We start from the raw sequence: 12,393 nt of genomic DNA, 5'->3' as shown, positions 1-12,393 counted from the left end.
GTTCTTATAAGAGGCACAGGTAAGGGTGCAAGAAGGCAGTTATAGCTTGACTGTTGATGGCTGTGGTGATAGTCCAGGAAGAATATAGAGTCGGTTAATACAAAGAGTTGGTCACCAAATTAAGGCTCCTTTTTAAAAATTCAGTTTATAAACTAAGAATAGTTTTCTTGTTTCTTATATAGTTGCGGGATGAGCAAAAGAAAGCTGGGCAGTGGTGCTGCACACCTTTAGTACCATACCCAGGAGGCGGGGCAGGTGGGTCTCTGGGAATTTGGGGCCAACCTGATTTACAGAGTGAGTTTCAGGACAGTCAGGGCAACAGAGTGAAACCCTATTTTGAGAATCTAAAAAGGGGGGGAAAAGTGACATGAAAATTATGAAAAGTTGTGCCAAATTTTATGTGGAATTGAAGCTTAGTTTATATACATATTTCTTTTTATTGTGTGAGATAGTTTGGACACCAGAGTTTAAGTCCTGCCATATTAAAATATTTCTGGGGCTGAAGAGATAAGTCAGCCATTAAAGGCTAGGCTCACAATCAAAACATTTACTCCGTCCCTAACCCCTACCATTCACCCCCCACAAAAAAACAAAAGAAAGAAAAAGAAATGGTGTGAAGTGCATTTTGAACCCTGGTGTGGAACCTCTGATTTCTGGACTCAGGAATCTATTTTCAGACTACACATTCCTTTTGTCCTTTAAAGCTATGATCTTTCAGATCTCACAATGTCATAGAAAACTCGGTAGGCAGAAACAGGATCTCTGTGAGTTTAAGGCCAGCCTAGTCTACAAAGCAAGTTCCAGTTTTTGAATTCTAGATTAAGGGCCGGGCACATTGGTGGTGCACGCCTTTAATCCCAGCACTTGGGAAGCAGAGACAGACAGATCTCGTGGAGTTCCAGGACAACCTCCAAAACAATACAGAGAAACCCTGTCTCAAAAAAAAAAAAAAAGCCTTCAGATTAGCAAAGGGTAGAAAATGTGTGCTCAGATGTATTTGTTGATGGAACAGCAAATAGGAAGAGTTATTTGGATGGAATTTAGGTTCAGAGTTTAAGATAATGTCTATACCTTACTGTTAGCTCTTAGGAGGAACACTTGCATATATGGCCAAAGAGCAATCACAGTTGAAACAGCCTATGTACCCATCTTTGGTGAAGGAATAATAGAAATATCATCTTGCTATTTATAACATTTAAAGATATTAATTACATCTGTGCATAGTCACATGGATAATAGAAACTTATTTAACATGGGCCAAGTAACACCAAGTTTATTTTGTTTTTAAAATCTGCTTATGCTTAAAACTAATTTTTAAAATTATGGAAGTAGGATATTGATGCTGAATTTGCCCAGCATACATTTGAAACCTTTGATTCAGTTCTTGATACTGCATAAAGCTAGATGGAGTGGTACAGGGTGGAGGCAGGAGGATCAGAAGTTCAAGATCATCCTCAGCTTCAGGGGGAATTTCAGGCCAGCCTAGGCTACATGAGAACCAGTCTTAAAAGAAATTTTATTCTTAACTGTCTTGAAATTCATGTTGGCTAGGATCATAGTATGACATCAGACACCATGGCTTAACCTATAAACTAGGTAGGTTGTATGTGTGTGTCTATCCCCTGGAACAGGAGTTAGTTATGCTCCTAACTATTGAATCATTTCTCCAGCCCCAGTTCTTGTTTTAAGGATATTATTCATTTGTGGTTACTTTTAAATACCTTTTGAAAAAGAATAAACTTGGTGGCTGTTTACTTGTCTTGAAAGGATGTATGAAGTAGGTTCCACACCCATAATGATGTAATGACCCAGCCGGGCGTTGGTGGCGCACGCCTTTAATCCCAGCACTCGGTAGGCAGAGGCAGGCGGATCTCTGTGAGTTCGAGACCAGCCTGGACTACCAAGCGAGTTCCAGGACAGCCTCCAAAGCCACAGAGAAACCCTGTCTCGAAAAACCAAAAAAAAAAAAAAAAAAAAAGATGTAATGACCCCAATGAAGATTAGGAAGAAGGAGCTTTCCTTCAAGAACTACGTAAAGTGACCCTGTCTCAAAACACCAAATAAAGACAGCCAAAGTAGCATAGCCAATGGCTGTTTTATATAATAGAATTATTCAGCTTCTCATGTCATAAAACTTATATTTTTTCTTTTTCTCATATGACTTTATTTAGAATAATCCTTTGTTTTTGAAAATCACGTGCACTTTATCGAGAATAAATATAAGGGGCTGGAGAAATGATGCAGAGGATAAGAGCATGTATTGCCCTTGCAGAGGACAGTTCAGCTCAGTTTCTAAAGTCACATGGTCCACAGCCTCCTCTAAAGTCTCTAACTTCCACAAGCTCCTGCACTACATATACCCACACAGACACATAGATAAATAATCAAGAGTGAACAGATTTGAAACAAGATTATGTCATCTGTCACTTATGCTGGTGAAACTTTTCCAGTAATTCAGCGGCAAAGGTAAAGTGTACTGATGACCTAAGGGTCTCCTGCGCTCCCCAAATAAATAAAAGATAGGTAAGGGACTTATTCAGTGTGATCACATTGGGAAAAGAGACAAAAGATCCAGTGGAAAGGGCTCGAGTTGTAAATAGCTGATCCAGACTATGGTGTGGTCTCACACATCATTGACCCATCATTGCCTGGGCTTCAGTCACCTGCTGAAAGATGGTCTGACAAGTTGTTAGAACTGTATGGGATCTGCTCTGAGAGAAAAAATCTTTCTTTGGCTAGCACCGGACTTCAGTGTTTTTTCTTCTCCCAACATGAGGTTCTCTGGAGTGCCTTGTTTCCACAGTTGATAGCTGAGGTGTGTGATACTCTCATCCCTGTCATGCCTATCATTCTTACCATTAGATTTTTATAAAGAGTTGCCTCAGAGTCCTGTGGGACTCAGTAAGGATACAAGCAAATCATTGCAGAGGCTTTGCTTTAGTTGTTGAGGTCAGAGTTTAGAGCCTATATTTGGGATAGTAAAGGCAAAAGTCTAGAGAGGTTCTCTAAGAATACATGAGGGAGTCAGCAAGGTATATTTTGTGAAGTAAGAGAAGGAATCACTAGCCCTGGGTAATGGTGTTAGGGACTAGGCCAGAGTTCTTATGAAACAAAGGGAAGGAGGCATGTGTACCAATCAAAAGAACCAGACTCTTGGTGCCGAGGGTCTAACCCTACAGGGGCTCTAAACCCCATTCTCTAGCACTGGATTATTTAGAGTTTGTTTAGCTCTGGAGCCAGGTGGTCTCAAACCTTCCTCCAGCTTCTGCCTTCCTGTCCCTGAGATTTAAGGGTTTGCAGTCATGCCTGTGGTTTTGGAAAGTAAATCCTGGCTCTGGGTGAGGCCTTCTCTTGTGGCCAAGGTCCTCTGAGAGTAGAATGACTTGTTTACTTTTTAAGTATGAATGAATAGTCTTGTTAAGAGACTGACTTCTGCTCTATTCTAGGGATAAAGTGGCTGTTCTTCAGGCACTTGCATCCACAGTAAACCGGGTAAGTCAGATTTTTTAGGTTAATAACAACATTTAAGTGTTATAGCTCTTTATTCCAACCCCTCCTTTTGAAAAATGGGAAGACAGGTTTGTGAAGTGACCAGCCGAGGACTGATTAGGATGTAATACCCACAGTGTACTATAATTGTTTCTTCATGTCTTGTTTTTAGAGACAGCTCTGTAGTCCTGGCTGTCCCGGAACTTGTTATGTAGATCAGGCTGGCCTGGAGCTCACAGAGATCTGTGGCTACCGCGCCATGAGCAAGTCCGAGGTATAGGGAAATGAAAGACAAGACGTTCCGCTTGCATTTATTGCCAGGAGGATGTGTGTGTGTGTGTGTCTGTCTTTATTGCAAGTGCTAAGAGGTCTCTCTCTTGTAGACAGGAAGCAGCCCCATATACAGCACAGTGGAAAAACCCTAGGTGGAAGAGAACATGTTGTCCTCCTGCTGCATGTTCATGTCAGTGGGGCAAGGCCGGGGTAGTAAGCCAGGATGTACTTGGACTGGAAAACAGGATGCACTTGTTGGCTGACCAGCCACTCACAGAGACCCTGTGGGGGCTGGGACCCAACAGAGATCCTCCTGCCTCTGCTTCCCAAGCATTAGGATTTTTTTTTTCTTAAATTTTATGTGCATTGGTATCTTGCCTGCATGTATGTCAGTGTGAGGGTGTTAGATCCCCCTGGAACTGGAATTAGAGATAGTTATGAACTGACATATGAGTGCTGGGGATTGAACCTGGGTCCTCTGGAAGATGGGCCAGTGTGCTTAACAGCTGAACCATCTCTCCAGCCAAGTGTTAAAATTTTTAAAGGTATATGCTGCCATGCCAAGCTCATACTAATAATTTTTAAATTACTGGAAAAGCTGTTTGACATGTTTGTTTCTAAAAATAACATGAATGAATTAATTAATTAAGAAAAAACAAAAACAGGTGCTTATTTCTGAGGTATTTAGTAACCAAGCAGAGAGATCTTAGTACTGACATGGGTCTTTACTACTGTTGATAATACACTGGTAAAATACAGGTCTTATATTAGGTGTGGTAGTGCCCGCTTTTGATCCTAGCACTTGGGAGACAGAGGCTGGGGTAGGGTGCTGGAGTTTGGTAGCTCCTTAGGTTTCCAAAAGCACATGCACAGTCCTGAATGGCATTTCAGATGCCTATTTACAGACAATGGGCAGGGTCTCAACTGAACCAAGAGTTTGCCTATAAAGGCTGATTTAGCTAGCCAGTATTCTGGGAATCCTTCATCTCTGTGTTCTGAGCGCTGTAATTATGGGAGAACTGGCATGGCTATCCATCCGGTACTTACAAGTTCTATGTTTCTCACTTGCATGGCAGGTGCTGCATCTACTTGGCTATTTATTCCCCAGGCATTGGATAAGGAACTCTGTTTTTTTTTTGTTTTTTTGGTTTTTTCGAGACAGGGTTTCTTTGTAGCCTTGCTGTCTTAGAACTAGCTCTGTAGACCAGGCTGGCTGATCTTGAACTCAAAGTGATCCATCTGCCCCTGCCTCCCAAGTGCTCGTATTAACGGAGTCTATCACTAAGGAACTCTTGAGTTGTGTATGGATGCATAGTGACTATATTGTGAAGGAAATCTTATTCCAGGAAACTGTCAAGGGACTAGTTACAGGGGGTCCTTAGCTAGCATTTAAAACTGTGATGGTCCTAACTGACAACTGACTGAAATCCTAAGAAATAAGGCTGAGGGATTAACACAGCGCTCAAATGCTAACTAATTCTGTGAAGCCCTGGGGTTCAATCCCTAGTACCAAGAGAAGAAAAAACCTTGTAAGATGGATCCATGGGGATTTGTACTTGCTCAAAATTGTTATAATCTGGGGAAAGTCTTTTGATGTGTATTTTTTTCTTTTTATATATGCAGACATATGACCATACATATTCCTACATTTATGCTTGATGTGTAATTAAAATTTTACTTTACAGAATTTGTCATCATCACTAAAGCTTAGAGAGTTTCAGTGAAAATCTAAAAAGATGTGTCTTTCCACAGGACCCTACAGCTGTACCTTATGTATTTCAAGATGACCCTTACCTCATACCAACCTCTTCTGTGGAGTCTGTGAGTGTTGTTATGAAACTTTTCAAGTAATTGATTGTGTGCAAGTATATAAATAGTTGGATTGTTAAAATAAAATAAACCTTGAAAAGCTTATGCATGCTGACAAATGATAGGCTCTGAATTTCTTTCATCAAAAAATATTTAAGTATTGTCTCTCAAGAAAGTTTTGGTTTTAATTTTTTGTTTACTTTTTTAATTAAGGTCTTAATTAAGCAAAGCTGTGTGCGTGCGTGCGTGCGTGCGTGCGTGTGTGTGTGTGTAAAACATGACCAGGAATTACTTTAACTTGGTTTGTAATTTGGGACTTGTAGTGTTGCATTCTTTTGGGGGTATAATTTTTACTGAGAGTGTAACTTTGCTTGAGTCTAAATTATACATAAGTGCTAATTTTTATTTAAATTTTCCCCCCTTATATAGCGTTCTTTTTTATTGGCAAAGAAGTCTGGAGAGAATGCAGCAAAATTTATTGTTAATTCACATCCCAAATATTTCCAAAAGGATGTGGCTGAACCTCATATACCGGTAAGGAGAGGTGATTACGTAGTAATGTGAATGCAGATTAAATCACACTTCCATTGCTGACTTAACCAGTTAGTGCTCTGGGTATTGGAGTGAGAACAGCCTGTGTCCGAGAATGTGCGGAGGGTGTCGGGGGATTGACAACACAGAGACTCGTTCAACAGTGTAGAGAAAACTTTAAGCAGGCCCCAAAAAGGCTCAAGAAAACTTACCAAGAAAGGCCTCCCTCCAGAAAGGCTTCTGTTCTCTCTCTACACCTGGCTGGTTCTGCTCTGACACCAGAAACTGATTTGGGTGTGTCAGAATAGGCGGTTAGTCTTTTCGATGTCAGGGCGGTTCCGGTGGGCCAGCCCTTTTCAGGAACTTATTGCCCTGGGCATTGTATTGTTTTTAGTAAGCATCGTCTTACAGCTGCCTATTCCCAGGCTGATGGGGAAGTGGGTCTCTGAACAAGGTCTGGTGTTCCCACAGGGTGTTGTAGTTGGTTTTTGTCTTGTTTTGTATTTCCAAGACAGGAGCCTACCAAGTACCATGCCTGGCCTGGAACTCAGAAGAAATCCACCTCCCTCCCCTGCAGGGTGCTGGGATTAAAGATGTGCTCCACCATGGCTGCCTTTTTTTGTTTTGTTTGGGAAGCAGGCCTGACCGAACCAGCATTTTGTTCTTATCTATGTTTTATTTTTATGTTCAGATGTAAGTGGTATGTAGGAAATAGGAACTGGAACAGTGAGTTTATTTTGATGTGGTGGTGCTAATAGCCTCATGCTTACTTATTTATTTTCTAGTGCTTAATGCCTGAGTCCCTTGAACCTCAAATTGAAGAGGTGAGTGAAGCTGCCCTGAAGGAACGAATCAGACTCAGGAAAGTCAAGGCTTCTGTGAACCTCTTTGATCAGCTCTTACAAGCAGGTAACTCAGTCAGAACCCTTCTTGGAACATGCGGCCATTTGATATGGCCCAAGTGGTTATCAGTAAAAGTGACCAATATTGTTTACTTTGTTTCGTTTGTTTCATTGCTTTTGTCCTGTGCACTGGTAAAGAAAATGCATGCTCATTATTCCTTGACCTCCCTTTTTTTAACATTAGGTGTGAGAAGGCTAGACCAGATAAAACAGAAATACGATGGATGGTGGTGGCACATGCCTTTAATCCCCCTTGGAAGGGAAAAGCAGGCAGATCTCTGAGTTCAAGGCCAGCCTGGTCTACAAAGAGTTCCAGAACAATCAGGGCTACACAGAGAAACCCTGTCTTGAAAAAAACAAAATGAAAAACAGAAATATTTTATTTTTTGTGTGTGTTTGCATAAGTATCTGTGTATCATATATGTGCCTGGTGCATGAGGAGACCAGAAGAGGGCATCAGATCTTTATTAACTGGAGTTACAAAATGGTTATTTTACCATCATTTGGGGTCCTGGGAATCAAACCAAGTCCTATGAAGAGCAGCTAGTGCTCTTAACTGCTGAGCCATCTCCAGCCCCAGAGAAGTTATTTTACAGGAAAGACTGTTCAACTCGGGGTCGGAGACCTTGGACATTGGTGTGGCTCTGCTTCACTTAATAAACTAGATAGAGGCCATGCCTGTTTCCATGTGTCTAACATCCTGTTGTGCTTTGAATTAGATCTAGAGAACTTTTTAGGAAATATAATTCTGATAATATGGCTGGTAAGCTACAGTGAATGAATATACGTGTGATCACTTTAAAGTCAACTGTCATCATTAAACTTCAGGAAATAGTGAATTAGAATTAAAAATATGTTGCACATAGAGGAAATGGAAACTGGAAAAATTATTGAAAATACAATTTGAACCCAAAACATTTTGTTATGCCCTTCTTCAAGAATTTAGGTAGCATCAGACAGACACAGCTGAAGGGTGACAGCAGAGCATGTATGTGTTGGTGAGGTTCTTCTGCTTCCTGAATGTGAGCAACACTTGGTATGAATCTTTAGTGCACTCCTTAGTGCCAAAGGCTTCTGCTTTTGCCCACAGTGGTATAGGTGTGCGTATCTGCTCAACAAATGCTTTTAGGTTTTTAGCATGTCATGCCACTTAAACTGGCCTCAAACACTTTGTAGTCAAGAATGTCCTTGAACTCCTTCTTCCTCGTCTTAAATGCTGGGGTTACAGGTATGGGCAACCATGCTGAGCTTAGTAAGTTTTTTAGATTTGTTTTTGTGTGTATGTGTGTTTTGGATGGGTGGGTGGGTAGTTATGTAGGTAGGTAGGTATGTAGGTATGCATGCCACGCACTTGCCTGATAGTTCTGGAGGTCAGAAGGGATCGCCTAGGACTGAAGTCATGTATGGTTGTGATCCCCCATGTGACAATCAAAGATTAAAAATGCTCCTGGCCCCTGAGCCATCTCTCCAGACCTCTCTCTTTTTCTTTTGAACTTTTCTCTATAAAGTGAGTGCTGGCATGGGAGTAAATTTTGAGCAGTAGGGTTTTTGTTTTTGTTTTTTTTTGGGTGGATTTTTGAGGTGCTGGGAGTCAAATAAGCTGTTTTTGAAATGATTATGCAGTTTTGCTATTAGTTCTTAGTAAATTTTCAGTGAGTACCTGAATCCAATTGGGATAATTATTTGTATTTATTCAGTGGGTCTGGTCTAAGGGAATTAAGTGGAAATTTATTTGGACTAGCAGGTCGTTTTTCCACAGAGGAATGGCCACAGGATTAGAAAACAAAGAAGCAGGGGTCAAAAGGTCTCACACAAACTGTCTCTTATGCCAAACAGATGTATTAAGAAATGCAGCATCTTATATACAATTTACAGGGGGAAATGGGACAGAGTCTGCAGATAGCCATCATGGATTATATTTGTTAATTGGTAAAATGGTAGCTGACATTAAGTATGTAGCCATATAAGCCACCATTAATAGAAAAAGTGAAGAATTTCCTCTAACAGTCTTTGGTTCTTAGATGTTTGAAGGTGTTTTTCTTTTTCTTTTTCTCCTAACCACAGGAACCACAGTCTCTCTTGAAACAACTAATAGTCTCTTGGATTTATTGTGTTACTATGGTGACCAAGAGCCCCCAGCTGACTGTCCTTTTCAACAAACTGAACATGCAGAAAACTTGGTAAAAAAAGGAAAAGAAAAAGAAAAAACTTGGGTTTTTGTTTCTAAAATAATGTTTTCTCAAAATGGGTCAGGGTGCTGTACTATATGTCATAGTACTATGACACATAGTACATACACGTAGAGTATACTACATAATACTGTGTATACTATGTGTCATAGTAAAGGGTCTATACTGAAGTGGTACCGTAGCCTTCACTTAGCAGTGATGAAGGAAGACACATATGAAATGAACAATTGTTTTTTATTCATTTTTAGTCAGTGTATATTATACTAAATGATGTGTTTTACTATGACATTTTCATACGTGTGTATAATGCATTTTAATACTCCCTCTCCCTTTACCCTCTTTTGCCTTTCCCAGTGGTCTCTTCCATTTTCCCAAATAGTCTTTCTTCCACCTTGTTCATGTGAGATAAAAACAAGTGACATCTGTTTTTCTCAATCTATGTATTATAATCTCTAGTTCCGTCCATTCTCCTACAAATGACATAATTTTGATCCTTATGGCCCTGCACATGCTAGACAAGTACTGAGTCATGGAACTCCAGCTCCAGTGTCACATCCCCCTTACCCCCTTTGTTTGCTCAGATTAGGATCTTGCTGAATTGCTTGGACTGCCCTTAAATTTGTATTTTGCATCCCTCAGCTTCCTAAGTAGCTAGGTGGTAGGCTCCAATCCCAGCATAGAGGCAGAGGCAGGTGGATCTCTTGAGTTCAAAGCCAGCCTGGTGTACATGGTCCAGGCTAGCCAGAGCTACATAGTGAAACCTGACTTTAAAAAAGCAAAGTCTATTGGGCAAATAGACTGATACCAATTCAGCTGTTATAAATAGGACCATAATAAATATAAGTATGCAGGTATCTCTACAGTATGTAGTTGTTCAGGTATGTGCATGGATCGTGGAATGTCATAGCTGGATCGGTTGCTGTTTTGACAAAGCTTTGTGCTGATTTCTATAGCTGTTCCACTAGTTTTATGTTCCCACCAGTGTTTAAGGATCCCTATTATTATCCTGCAGTCTCACCAATGTTTGTTTGTGACTAGAGTGAGGCAGAATCTCAGTATAGTTTTAATTTAATTTGTTCTTTTTAATGGAACAATTGTTTTAACTATATTCTACTTAGCAATATTTTGTCTTCGTGTACTCGGCAGAGATTTGGCCAGAATCATTTGAGCCGGCCCTCTGTCTCTATGGTGATAGCATGTTGTGCGATGATCTGTCACTGGTTACCCTCTGCTCAAAGTTGTACGTATATGGCCAGGGAGTAAAGGCACTTATTATATAGGCCTGAGAACTCTGAGTTTGACACCTGGAGCCCATGGAATGGGGAGATGAGAGAACCAACTCCTCAGAGTTGTTCTGTGATGACCGTGTGTGTGCTGTAGCATTTGCAGGTCCACACTGAACACACGGTGCATTTTTTAATTTATACAGATGTGGTCAGAGAGGGAGCCCTTATGCTGAGTGTTGCCTGTAGGTGGAGTAGTAGCTGTCAAAGTTCGAGGTTTTAATTCTAGAAATAGATTTGAAGGGATCCTTTGTCTGTGGTATATAGAGGGATGTATAAACCTCTAAAACAGTATGGATTTATGTCTATACTGGCACAGATCCTGAAAACAGTATGGATAGCCAGTAACAGGTGTTGATGGTTGAGTAGCTCTTAGCAGAGCCCTGAATGGTACAGAAGTAAGATTACTGAGCATCCATATCCCCAGTCCAGTTTCTATAACTGAAATGCTCCAAAATCTGAACTATTTGACTATTTATTTAATGGGAGCTTCTACACCTGGCCTTACATGACTTCATTCTTTCAAAACTCCTTCATGTTGTATGTATCTGGAGAATGAATTCCATGTTTAAACCTCACCTTTTGGATAAGGGATTCAATCTTTGTTTTTGTTTTTTTAATCCACTCAGATTGCGTTCCCTCCCTCTCACTCTTCCATAAGGAAGAGAAGAATGTCAATCTTTGTTATTTTTATATTAAGTTTTTTCATTTGCAGACAATGAAAATTTGGTTTTTTTGTATCTTTAGAGCCTGTCCTGGCATTCTCTCTGTAGACCAGGCTAGCCTCGAAATCACATAGATCCTCCTGTCTGCCTCATGAGTGCTGGAATTAAAGGCGTGTGCCACCACTATCTGGATTACAATGCACAAATTTAGAAGTATTTCTGATTAATGATATTATGTTCTTTGTCCACTAATTGTGGATTACTTCCCTACATAGTAGCTAGTTTTGTAAACTACTCCGGCATTGAGTAAGTCATACCTGTGACCTTGCAGAGCGTCTTTTAAACCCTTCTAGACTGGCCCCCTTGTGCTCAGCCTCACTCCTGTAATAGCTGGCTGTCTGCAGAACTAACCCTAGCTTCTGCAAGTGCCAGTCAAACCTCTATGTCTGCCTCATCCCAGATGCTTCGTTTATAAATAAGGACAGGATTTAGTCTCTTAAAGGTCCTTTAGCTAGTATTAGACATTAATGTCAATTTCTCTTGCTTTCTCCCCATGTGTGCAGTATTTTTCTGAGACAAACCAGTTATGGCTTCTGTAGAAGCAGACTGCACTTTGTTTTTGTTTCCTGCTTTTATGCAGGTCACACAGGGCACTGTTTAAGAACTGATTTTGCTTCCCTCTGTATTTGATGATTTTCACACTGAGGAAATTCTCTGGGGTTGTAAACATTTTATTGAGTTTCTCTTTGCCTTTTGCTGATCTGTTATTTCCTTTAGTTTTCTGATTTTTTTTTTAAGTCATCTGCTAGCAAATATTGTCTTACCTTTTATTTCATTCATTCTAGGAAGAGGCCAAAGAGACAAATAATCAAACCTCCAAGATGAAGGCTATTTCTTGGAAGTATGTTGCATATGAGAACCTTGTATTTTGGGAATCTTACAGTACATGCAAAATACTTTACATTGTCCTCTGGAATTGAAATCATGAAATGTTCTAGAACAGATTTTTTTTCCCTTCATTTTACAGATGTGTTCTACAATCTGCCTCTATATTTTAGACCTTTTGTCTTTTCTGTGTATATGTGACACTGGGTTTCTCTGTAGTTTTTGGCTGCCCTAAAGCTCACTATTGTAGAACAGGTTAGACTGAAACTCACAGAGATCCTTATGCCTCCTGTGTACTAGGATTAAAATGTGTGCCACTACACCTGGCTTGTTAGAGTGTTAACTCCTGCCACCATACAAAAATCTA

General features: G+C 40.3%; 1 protein-coding gene across 2 annotated transcripts in view; it reads left to right on the top strand.

Moving 5' to 3' along the window:
* Window positions 1-12,393, top strand: part of Ptcd3 (pentatricopeptide repeat domain 3) — a 32,732-nt gene that overhangs the window by 3,469 nt on the left and 16,870 nt on the right. For both annotated transcript variants that reach the window (XM_040737641.1, XM_040737640.1), the window contains exons 4-9: window positions 3,447-3,492; window positions 5,515-5,583; window positions 6,001-6,105; window positions 6,888-7,011; window positions 9,069-9,184; window positions 11,987-12,042. In XM_040737641.1, the coding sequence (XP_040593575.1) occupies window positions 3,447-3,492; window positions 5,515-5,583; window positions 6,001-6,105; window positions 6,888-7,011; window positions 9,069-9,184; window positions 11,987-12,042 (516 nt within the window). The remainder of the gene's footprint in view (window positions 1-3,446; window positions 3,493-5,514; window positions 5,584-6,000; window positions 6,106-6,887; window positions 7,012-9,068; window positions 9,185-11,986; window positions 12,043-12,393) is intronic.

This window comes from Mesocricetus auratus, unplaced genomic scaffold, assembly GCF_017639785.1.
Source record: "Mesocricetus auratus isolate SY011 unplaced genomic scaffold, BCM_Maur_2.0 Super-Scaffold_100676, whole genome shotgun sequence".
Taxonomy (NCBI): domain Eukaryota; kingdom Metazoa; phylum Chordata; class Mammalia; order Rodentia; family Cricetidae; genus Mesocricetus; species Mesocricetus auratus.
The sequence above is the reverse complement of the archived record's forward strand: the minus strand, read 5'-3'. Positions and strand labels throughout refer to the sequence as shown.